This window comes from Heliconius melpomene, chromosome 19 (assembly GCF_056956725.1).
Source record: "Heliconius melpomene rosina isolate 202511_hmr_F chromosome 19, ASM5695672v1, whole genome shotgun sequence".
NCBI lineage: Eukaryota > Metazoa > Arthropoda > Insecta > Lepidoptera > Nymphalidae > Heliconius > Heliconius melpomene.
Genome location: NC_140407.1, coordinates 1,467,296 through 1,479,899, shown reverse-complemented (window position 1 = coordinate 1,479,899; position 12,604 = coordinate 1,467,296). Strand labels below are relative to the sequence as shown.

Here is a 12,604-nt window from a genome sequence, read left to right as displayed (position 1 = left end):
TAGATGTTATAATCTCTGCTCAGTGTTACTATCCATAAACAATATTTAGTGATGTACTATTTATATCTTATTCTTTGCTCATTTATTTTTAAGGCATGATTCTTGTAATTATGTATATTTTTAATATAGCAGTAATAAATATTCAAAAATAAACATAACTTAAACATTAATTTTATGAATATATCAAGAAATTAAAAACTATTTAAACATAAAATTGTACCCAAGCATACGCTACTTATGCTCTTTACAGATACGTCACTATCTCAGTTGCAAGATGGCGAACGTGCGAGATAGTGACACATCGTTGTGGCTCCACAATAAACTCGGAACATCGAACGATTCTTGGACAACTGGCTCCATTTGTACACAATTAAACGCCGAAGTTCTTAAAAATATCAAAGATTGTTTTCCAGATTTGCAAACACAAGTGAAACTTAAATTATTGTTAAGTTTCTTTCATATCCCGCGCAGAAATGTTGAAGAGGTAACTTTTCTTTCATGTTCTATGGTTTTGCGTAACTGTATTATATGTGTCGTCTCTTTCGTTTCTAATTGATGAGTAATATGTTAAAAAGAGATATATATCTATGCATTTTATGTTGTAGTATTTGTTGTCATAAAATAATTGTTGAGAATATTGAAAATTTAACATGTTGCGGAGGGATTTCGTGGAGAAAATATGTGGCATACATCACGAAAGTTCTTACTTAAATTTCCTTTTAGTCGTCCAAGCTCCTATGATATTAGAATTATCCAATTGTATAATTATATATGCATTATGTGCATGTTGTTTCTATAAACAAACTTATTTATTTGTTGTTATTTACCTTAGACTTTTTGTAGTTGTTCTCACCCTTTGAAATTCAATTATTTATAACTAAGACTATTTCTTATAATAAACATACTGAAATATAGTCATATAGGTTATAATTAATATCATTTTAGTTATAATATTTGTCTATTTTAGATATACGATCGTTAATTATTTATTTAACGTTCATATGACGATCATATTCTATTAAATCATTACATTTATATTTACTTAGTATATTATGGTAGCTATGTCTTAGTATATTTAATCTTCAGCTTCATGTTTTATCCGCATAGAAAGAGTAGAGGTAGAAAGGTAGAGAAAACTTATTGTTAAGTTACATGTTAAACCAACAGAAACACCAAGAAAAATAAATAATTGAAATATAATATCAATTCACTAAGTTAGTGTTTGTTCCATATTGTAAATGTGTTTATTTTGTTATATGTGATGGCTGTATTTTTACTGGATTTCTTTTTTACATGTAGTCTATAATTGTAAAGTTATTTCAATTCTAACAGTCAATTTGTTATGAGTTATGATAAACTATACAAAGGAAAAACTGCAGTCTCTTACTGTATCTTATATTTTTAGTTCAAACAAATTTATCTTTGTTATTTTTTATTATGAATATTTATCAAACTTTTAACTATTCAAGTGGAGAAATGAATTGGAGGAGATCATTGAGGTGGCAGCGGTTGACTCGGATCTCTGGGTGGCAATGCTTGCAGAGGTCCTCAAAACATTCCCTTCAGCGGGAACCCTTAATACGGAGATAGCAGAGTTTGATGAAACCAGGCCCATATTCAGCGATATGATAGGAGAGCTGAGACGGGCTTTGAATAAACATTCAGATCTTGGACTGTTACCACTCGAGTGCCTATATTTAAATAAGAATGCCTTAGTATCTGTGGTAAGGATTTTTTTTAAATATTATTTTAATTTTATTTTTACTAGCTTAATCCATTTAATTTGCAAAGTTGAGTAGGTAAAAATTTTGAGTAAACTTAATTCCCAAGTGGAATTTAAACTGACAACTATCTTGCCTACAGTAAACAAATCTTTAAATAAACATTTACATTTTGTACTGTTGCCCCATGAGCTTCTTCTTTTAGTTTAAATCATAGGGTTTTCTAAAATGTATTATTGTAATCTATTATATGTAAATCTATTATACTGTAGTGGAAGAGGCCAGAAGATGTCATATATCCAAAATGATCATTATTCCACATATTCCACTACCTGCTTAATATTATATTGCTTTCAAAATTGATTATATACATCAAATGAAAATCAAACCAACAACTATTGCACTCCAGAACTGTTCCACTGCATTCTTAATAGCCCTATTTTTTATGTGGTACATGATTTTGAACAAATTCTTGTTTTGCTATTTGGCTACTGTAGAAAGATTATTATATTACCATGTCATCCTAAATTATCACTTTATTATAGAACATGAGGTAATCTTCAAATGAATATATTATTTGACGGATCTGGGTTCTATCCCCATGCAAAGAAATGTAATTATTATTTCTAAATATTTTTATCTGGTACTAAGGCAAAAACCCGGCGTTGAATCCCACCACTCAACACGCAATACCTCGAAAAATTCAGCGAAAGGGGAGAACGGAGTATCTTAACACTAGGTTCCCTGTGCTTACCCTGCGTGAACCTGATTTAACTTTTTAAATTCCCATTTGGTGGAATTAATTCTTTTCATTCTCTGCTTCTGGTAACAAGATAAATCCTAGCTTTGAGTTTTGATAAAAAATACATAATATCTCAAAAATAGTGCGTAACGGAATCCGTTAACACTAGTTGCCTTCAGTCTACCCTGCTATATGCGTGATACAGCGTGGAACTAAAAATAAAAATCCTATAAGACATTTTACTTTAGTTCACAATCTTTCAGGTGGGCCAACAACCCAACCCAGTGAAACATTTTACATTAAAACGTAAGCCCAAATCAGTAGCGTTACGTAGTGAATTATTGGCCAAAGCGGCCGAGGTGCAAGCCAACCAGAAGAAGGCACAAGCGCCTACTGTGCCTGTTAGAAGTCGGGGTATGCCTAGGAAAATGACTGATACAAGTAAGTTATTTATTTTTTATGAATTTTATTAGAAATCCTATTTATAACAATTACTTATATTTATTTTTGACATTTTAAAAATGTTTTTCCATACTTAGGAAAGAAAACATTAAAAAATTTGAGGGTGCGAGGGCGAGATGTGAATCTGCGCCTCTTGGAAACCGTCTAAGCGCACTAAATAAGACATACGTTCTCATTACGCTATGTCAAATTTCTTATCATATCAAAAGACATAAAATCTACCAATCTTAAAATTTTTAGCTCATCATCATAGAAGGAGAGTGTTGCCCGTCGCGCGTCCCTCGCGTCGTAAAGATCGGTCCCATTTGCTTGTACAGGCTCAATGAAATTGTTAGATATTACGAAACACGCAAAAGTGATTTAAAATTTCTAAAATTCACATTTAAAAACAAAAATAAAATAATACATACGATCTCCACTAAAAGGCCTCCGGTCTCTCTGGGCGGCGTGCACCGGGACACATGTGCCGCCCAAAGCCCGCACGCTACCTCGAACCGTCATCAGGTTGTTAGATACTATGGAACACTCGGAAATCCTTAAAAATATCTAAAAAAAAAATATACAAAACATTCAATATTTAATACATTCCAGCTCCGCTAAAAGGCCTCCCGTCCCGCTGGGCGGCGCGCACCGGCGCCCGAGTGCCGCCCGTATCCCGCCCGCCGCCCCGCACCGGCATCAAGTTGTTAGATATAACGGAACAACCCGCCACACATGCGCAGATCAAGAAGAGGAGGAAATTGGGTGAGAAGATTGTTTTTTTATGACCAAAATTTAAAAACTATTCTTTCAAGATCATAGAGTATATATTAATATATAGCAGGTCTATCCAAGATAATATAATGTTAAGACACTTCTATATTGTCCGCTTCCTTTTTTTATATAGGCCCCCAAAGTTGTGCTTTGTCTTTCACAGAACAGAAAATTATAATGATTTAATCGAATTGAAATTTATTTGATTTGAATGAGAATTAAAATTTAAACAAACACTGGCATTAGTCAATAATATTAACTGAAATCATTACAACTTCAGTTAATATTTATGAGAAATTTTAAAAACAATTTATGTTCATAAAATAATATATAATACAATAGTAATTTTAAATATCATTTTTTATATTGTATTTTTTAATAACTTATTATTTTATAAATGTTATAATTCATTTATACACATTTTTTATCTAGAAATGGAGGAAGGGTCCAAAAAGACTCAACCAGCGGCTCCATCTTCTCCCCCACCACCGGACTATGCAAAGGGCTTGAACAACTTCCAAATGCCTAAAGCTGATGAGCAGACACCAAGTAAGTCTTATATTTTTTTATTTAGTAGTTTATAATATTTTATTTGCTTTTATATTATGATTCATATTTAAGTTCATAAGTATTTTTTTATAAAAAAATAAATAAATATAGGCAATAAAGAACATTGAGAATTGTTCGCTCAGGAACAAAATAATCAAAAGTAGGAAAAATCTTAAGATCAAATTACGCAGCCTACACAATTAATATCAGGGCAGCCACGACTCGTCGACTGTACTCTTCTACAGGCTATGCCAGGGTCTGCCTTCCTACTCAATCTACTCCACTTTGCATGGTATTTCTATATTTCTCGTAAACCGTACTGTGGTGCTATATACAAAAATACTTTCCACTTATTACAGCAGCAACAAACAGCGAGTCCATAGAAACAGAGGTGACGGAGAGTGCGGCGGAGGGCACTGAGGGAGAAGCCCCTCCCTCACCTCCCTCGCATACACAGCCCACCACACCCTTGATTGTGCAACAGGTATTCATTACTTATTTAGTTTACTTTGTGTAAATTACATAATAAAATACGGCGTTGTTAAATGTGGAACTTAAATGTTATAAGTAATATGTCAGGGAGGAATTATAGAGGTCGTCGTAGTGCAGTGTGCACTTGGGGGATTAAATTATTTTTTCATTTATAGTATTTTCTTTAATACTATATTTTTTAACACAGGGCACAGGTTCAAAACCGATAGTAATAGGTCAACAACCAAAACTCCTCATAGCTGGTGGAGGAAAACCAGTTCTCCTCTCTACACAGAATCTATTGAACTCAGCTGTGATATTACAAGGGGGCGGCAAAGCGGTGCTATTGCAGAATATTAAACCGGTAAGCGTTTTTGTTATTTATACTAAGTACTGCCTGCTGCTGTACCCGCTCGCGGCTTCGCCCGCTTGTACCACACATTTATTTCCTCACCTGAATTACTTTCGTGATCCATTAACATTATCATTCTAAATTCCATACATTGAAAACTATAGTTTCCCCCTTTTACCCGTTTCGTTTACCCTTTCAATAAAATACTTTGTAGCCATATTGTCGCATGCAATACTTTGAATTGACATAACTTATTTATGAACTGACTCAAATAAAACTAACACTAAATGTTAAAGCAAGCATTGCTTTTATACAACATTGAAAACTGTTTTTAAATTAGTGAAGCTGATTCTAAGATTAGTGTCAATAAATGCACAGACAAATAGACACATCAACAAACAAAAATTAATTAATACATTAATATATGCATATGCACCCACAGATGCTCCCGATAATAGATATCTTCCAGATACAGACAATGATGAGTTTTAATTTTATTATATGTATAAATTTTAAAATAAAAAAAATATTATGGTTTTTTACGCATTATTAATTCTACATTCCACTCAAAACACGGTATATAAAGTGGTGAAATTCAACGCGGCGTATTATTCTCTACCAAAGCGGGAAAATGAAAATAATTAACTTTCTTTCTTGGGAATCATATCCAAAACCATTGTTTTAGACTACCCAACAACCCTGTCCCACTACGCCGCGATGGCTTAAATAAATTTTAAATCAACATAATATATTTATCTTTAGAAAATTCTTTTCTTTTAGATGGCGCAACAAGTAGTACAGCAGACTCCACAGCCTATACAACATCAAATAGCACATCCGGTAGATTAGTTTACCTAAAAGTTCCTATTAATATATTTAATTTAGTTATATTTTAAATTGATAAGTTTAATATTATTAAATATATTAAAAAATGTCTTTTAAGCATTCTGTATAAATTTATCAATCATACGATCCTACTTACAGGTTCAAATGCAACAACCGGTCCAACAAGTCCAAACTCCAGTACAGCAACCGCAACCAACTCCGCAACCACAACCACAAGCACAACCGACGCCACAATCGGCGACGCAACCTGCGCAACCGCTCGTGCCGCGTAGAGGGTTGTCGCTTACGGTAAGATTATATTGATTTTTGGCTTACAATTTTTGTTGTTTTTGTTTTATTAGTGGGTAAAATTAAACGCTGTTTTGGGAAGTTGGCAGCTTATAAGATTGACATTACTGACATTTTTTTATTACTCGACAATTCAAAGTGCTTGTGATGGCACAGATGTCCTAATTAAAAATGTTGATTTAGATTTTATTAATAACCAAACAAAAAAAAACAGTAGTAGTTTGGGTTTGGCAGTAGGGTTGTCGCTTACAGCAAGGCTCTTATATAATTTTCACATGCAAATAGTATTGGTTTATTATTATATTATATTTATAGCCCTGTCTTGGTTATTTTTGTTTTAGAGTTTTATCTTTTACATTGAATTTTAATTTATTTCATTACTCTTTTTCTTTCGTTGTCTCGTATAGGGTTGTCGCTGACAGCAAGAATATTATCTGTTCGAGGAGGTTGTGTGTTCTTACCTACTCAAAAATATGATTATAATTTAAATTATATTCGTTTTCCTACCCTAATAAACTCAATCATTAAAATATGAATGTATGGGAACATTTCAGGCGTTAAGATTTTATAGGTTAACAGTTAAATATAAGTAAAGTATAATGATAATAACTAAATTAACATTTGATTCCTCAGCGCGAACAAATGATGGAAGCACAAGATATGTTCCGCAATGCTAATCGAGTCACGCGCCCTGAAAAAGCACTCATACTTGGCTTTATGGCTGGCTCTAGAGGTGAATTGAATATAAATTATTTAATTATTACTAAATAATCTGTATCTACAAAAATCAAATTAAACTAGTATTGTAGTAGTATTTATAAAAGATGTATATTAAAAATATTAAAGTATGTATAATTAACAAGAATCCGTCCGTCGTGGCGCATCGACACCGCGCGATAAATAATTCATTCCCCCGAGTGGGATTGGAATCCACACCTGTAGCGCTTACAGTCAGTGTCACGACGGCCCCAACCTAACATTATCAACATTAATGTACATAATTTTAATATTTAATTATCATATGTTTTATTTTACAGACAATCCATGTCCGAACCTGGGCAACATAGTAACAATAAAACTATCCGAAAACATAGAGAATGTATTGCAGTCGGACGATACATACCTGACCATGCTCTCTGAGATGCACTTCCAAATGAACTACAATAACGGTCAGTGGACGCGCCTCAAGAAGTACCGTCATATAGATGGCATGGTACCCCAGAAGATACCTCCAGGGTCCACGGTCATAGCGGCCAACAACCAGCAGCCGGTAGTGTCCATCGCTAACCAGAGTGTCAGTTAAGGTTCGTAATTGTCTATGGTTTGTCGTATTGCAATATAGATTTTGTTTTTTTTTTGGTTATAAAAAAAATATTTATAATAAAAATATGGGAACACTCTGTATAAGTGTGTGTATGTGTATTTTATTTGTTACAATTTTTTTTTCTGAACACTGTATAAGTGTAAATATATAAGAGTGTTGTGGTTGTAATGAAGAAATTGTAATTTATTGATATGAATGATTATATATATTGTATTCAATATAATGAGTTGGTAGTATTATACGTACGTACGTATTTATTCTTATTTTACTTAACTGTTACACATACTTAATAATATTACTTTTGTTGCCGAATTCCCGGGGCATTGAGTGACGGAACTCAACGCCGCTTTATCTCTTCACAAACGATAAATGAAAATATTAAATCGAAATGCGGATCGAACCCATATGCGTTTACAGTCGCACGTTTGTATCCCTGCGCCTCGACGGCCTCATATGAATGGATAAAATTATTTTAATCAGTTTTTATTTTATTTTATCAAATGGGAACACTCTAAATATGTATGTATGTCTGGCTGCAATTGACAATTTATTGATCTGAGTGATATATAATGTATGTTTATAATTAATATTTTAAATGGACATAAAGGAAAGTGGAAAACAGAAGTATCTTAATGAGAATGGATGTCTTAAAACTAGATTAATAGGTTATTATTCCTTATTATTCCTTTATATAAAATATACTGATTCAACGAAAACGTTAATTATATCATAGCTATTTACATGTATATGATTTATATTTTGGATTATATTATTTACCTTTTCAATTTGAGCAATGAGCAGTGAATATTTTTTTTTCAGTTTGCCAATTTACGCTTATTAAAGAAAAAATCTAACCACTCAAAAAAAAATATATGGAAAAATATTTTCTCTAGTGGAATTTAATTGGAATTCTATTCAAATTATTATTTTTTTAACTTTATGTATATGTACTTTAATTTTCTTATACTCTAAAGATCATCTATATTGCAATGTCGGCACTCTTTTAATAAGAAAAATAAAAAAAGATATTTAAAAGATATCATTCTTAGTTAATTTCATAAAAAAATTGTAATTATTTCGTTTTATAATTACTTGTTAGTAAAACATTGGAAAAAGTCACATCATAGATAAAACATTTGTTCAGCCAAATTTAACCAACAAACCACATAATTGTAAATCTATATAACCAGGTTTAAAAATATTGTATATTTAAATTGTTTCTGTAGTTTTTAATTGTAGTATTAATTGGTAAATATTTTTTTCTTGATCTCAAGGATTATTCTTGGCTTTTAAGTATCGTTTGTGCCAAAATGATTTTCAAAATTATAAACTTGTATTTGCTTGATGTTTGATTTTAATAGTTAGTATCTGATTTTGAATGAATGAAATAACAATTGTATGATAAACGCGACGTTTTTTAAATATAGTTTTAAAGCACGGAAAGAAATAGATATTTTATATATAAAACATTTTTTAACAGCCATTTTAGAATGTAGATTATAATAGTAGACATATAATTAAAAATATAAGTTTTTTAAAACAGTAAAAAATAAAAAACGCCGCGTGTATAGTCACCCTTATTTATTATGTATTTCATTATTCCCACATGTTATTTAATGGTAAAGCAATTTAACTTATGCCTAAAAAGTCTTGTAATTAGCTTTATTAGGTAAAAAAATATGTATTTACTATAGACATGTAATATAATTTAGGTTAAAAAAAATTAAAACACCAAGATGAAATGATAATTAATAGTTTGTTTTCGCTTTTATTATGAAGCACAGTGCGACAATAAAAAAAAATGTTTAAATGTTTAAAATGAATATATTGTTATATCTTAGGTTATTTCTGAAGAAATAAAACTGAATTTATGCGCTATGACGTTAATTTGTGAAATCATCAATTCTATTATTTTTTTTTATTTTATTATCATGTCACGCATATATAATTTTTTATACCTCATTTTTATGTATTAGACCAAGTTTTAGTTTCTTCTTCGTAAATATATGTAAAAAGTTACGAAATATTGTGCAGGTTATCAAATATGTGATACAAATTAATCAATCTGTTTGTTCATAAATAAAGTTTTATATACATTTTTACTGCCATACTATAATTGTACGCAAAGTGATATGGTTCCACGATAATCACTAAAGACGCCATTCGAAAAAAAAATTCTTTGCACTTTCTTTTAAATTTGTCGTCGCGTTTGTAAACAGACTAATGTAACGTTTATTTAAAAGTTTTTTATTTAATTATGCGTGAAGTTGATTTAATTTTTATTTTTTATTTAATTGCTTGAAATTTTGATAAGAGTGTTTTAAAACATTTATTTATGTTTTCCGAAACATTTTGCACAAGTTTTTTTTAAATTCGATATGACAGTTCTCAATGTGACTTTGTAGGACATTCAGCATTTTTAATAAATAGTGACTATATCAAAGTATTGTGATGTAACAGAACCAATTAGATTTGAAATAGTTTTGTACCTTTTGTAACCGTTATAAGAATGTAAACATAAATTCAATAGACTCGAGAGATAAAAAATGAATGTTGTGCACAGTATAAAGTCTTTATAACGACACCAAAGGGACTCCGCCGCCCTGAAGTTAGCTGTAGACGGCTGCGCAAATTTATTTTATTGGATTTTTCTTACGTTTCTTCCCGAGTGTAGAATGCGCAAAAGTTCAGGAAGCCTAATTTCAGGGCGCCCACGACTTGTCTAACGTACTGTACTACTGTATCATTGTATTGAAATCTGGCCAAACTCGAATGATTTCGGCAGCTTAGGGAGTTTTGTGTTGAATAGAATAACGGTATTTGGACTTTATTCTGTATTTCCATGTCTTTCAACGATTAAAAGTAATTACCGGTAATAAAATGATTTTTAAAGTCTTAATGTTTTAAACACATCTTTTTAACAAACTTTAAATTAACAAATCTTTTTTTTTAAATTTTGAATTTCCACCTGGCATCATTTACGGATATAAAATGTTTGCATAATAAAAAAAATTGATTAAAATGTTTATCCTAAATGTGACAAACTTATTTTTTTTTTTAATTTTACATTATAATAATACTGAGGGAAAAAATATTTCTTTTTCCTCAGTATATATATAAATTTAAATATTAAACATATTTATATCTCGTCTCAATTGAGTGATATACCAGTATATAGAATTTTATTCCTTATATGTTTAATTCTCTCAGTCTCTTTTATTTCCTAAATCAACATAAAATTTTCCTATTACTTATCATACAAAAAATCTTATGAAACTCGACATGAAATCTATATAAGGCTGTGTGGCGACATAAAGGTCGCACAATCGATTCTAATTTTAACAATTCAAACATATTTATTTATATTTGTGATTAACATATAGGACCGATTTGGCAATTTTATAATATTAAACCTAGATTGTACATTACATATGTTCCTACTCATTGGACCTATAAATATATATGTATTAGTAACAATTTGTCGAAGTCATTTTGCTATACTGATTTATTTTAACCAAAAAAACAACATTGTAATTATGTGTTCTTAAAATATCTTTTTAACACGTGGACTGCCAACGCAGTCAGTACTGACCAACAGCATACTATCCCTTCAGGCCAAGCAAAAATCACAGTTCTATCCAAATTCAAAGCAAATGTTTTAACATGTATACGTTTCTTCATTTGCTATCATACGGGGACATTGATTCTTCTGTCTTTTAATTTGAGTTATTAGTGGGTCCATAAATATGGCTTTTAGTTTGATAGCAGTGCCCTACGGCCTGTATAAATGAATCGAAAATTCTCGAAAACCGCGGACAGTACTGACTGACATGGCCCGAACGGAAAGTCTAATTGTCGACCATCACCGACCGACACCGACTGCCTGAACGGGAAGACGCATATTTTTTCTTAGCGTTGGACGTGTTAAACATTACTTCCATTAAAAATATAATATAAAATTGGTGCTTAAATGGTGGTAATTAATATAAATTATATATCCAAATAATACATTAATTGAATTAAAGATGTTCTCCTCGACGTTCTTACAATGTTGTTTTGTGACCATTAAGTACAGAAGTCAATTTCATCTTTTATATTTATATCTACGTATATAAAAATATTTTTTTGCTTTATAATAGAGCATTTTTTGTCAACAAGTTTAAATGTAAAATATTTTTTCAGTTCATGATAATGAAGTTAGTTAATATTAATGAGTTAGATTAATATATTTTTTATTATTATCGTGCAATGGCTGACGGACTTTAGCAATAACTTCGATAGAACAACGTATACAAAACACGAACTTCAATAAATAAGAAATCAATTGTATTGATAGAATAATTTTATCAAAACATTCGATATACTTTAGAAAATATAAATTATCTGTACAATATTTTCTTTTTTTTTTAAACATTATAATACTTCATGATTTTTAAGCTATTTTTTTTCAATGAAATTTGATTAGAAACATATTACGGAAATTATTATTATTTTTGTTTTATATTTTTAATCAAATAAAAGTATACACTTTAATTTAAATCTAAATAAAACATATAACATGATGTAACTTAATAAAGGAGCCTTTGAAAGATAAACGGCATTATAAAAAAAAACTACATCTACTAAAATATTATAATAATTTATATTTAATGGATTATTTAAAGTAAACCAAATAAATATCTTTAAAAAGCTCTTTTATTCCTTTTTCAGATACAACCATGTTCTTCGAAGTTATTGGCCTGCCTTTGTTATATGAACTTCTGATTAGTCATAATGTTAATGTTTTGTCCTCTTCGCACTTGTAATGGATGACGCGGAGAGACACCACGTTTGTGTTACGAGAGGAATTGTATATAATTTTTTTTACATATGGCGTAATTGCCGGTCTTAAGTTTTTATTTTTATGAAAGTCCCATGGCGAAGATTTTCTATTTAGTTGTACGTTAGTTTTACGTTTGTTACACGTTTTTCTATAGATATTTAATGAACACCATGTATATAGTAGATAGTACAAAAATATTAAACGAAAAACAAGTATTTAAAAATAATATGTGATTTTATTTTTACCTTCCCACTTAATTTCAATTGGTTCATGA

General features: G+C 30.5%; 1 protein-coding gene across 1 annotated transcript; it reads left to right on the top strand.

Annotated features, from left to right (window-relative positions):
- Positions 1-236: 236 nt before the first annotated feature.
- On the top strand, positions 237-12,556 carry Nelf-A (Negative elongation factor A). Its single transcript, XM_085203020.1, has 12 exons — positions 237-484; positions 1,470-1,724; positions 2,727-2,904; positions 3,517-3,669; positions 4,111-4,227; positions 4,587-4,711; positions 4,907-5,062; positions 5,831-5,890; positions 6,035-6,184; positions 6,818-6,917; positions 7,222-7,488; positions 12,219-12,556. The coding sequence occupies exons 1-11, from the start codon at positions 275-277 to the stop codon at positions 7,485-7,487; spliced, it is 1,770 nt and encodes a 589-aa protein (XP_085059146.1). The 5' UTR covers positions 237-274; the 3' UTR covers position 7,488; positions 12,219-12,556.
- The last annotated feature ends 48 nt before the right edge of the window (positions 12,557-12,604 follow it).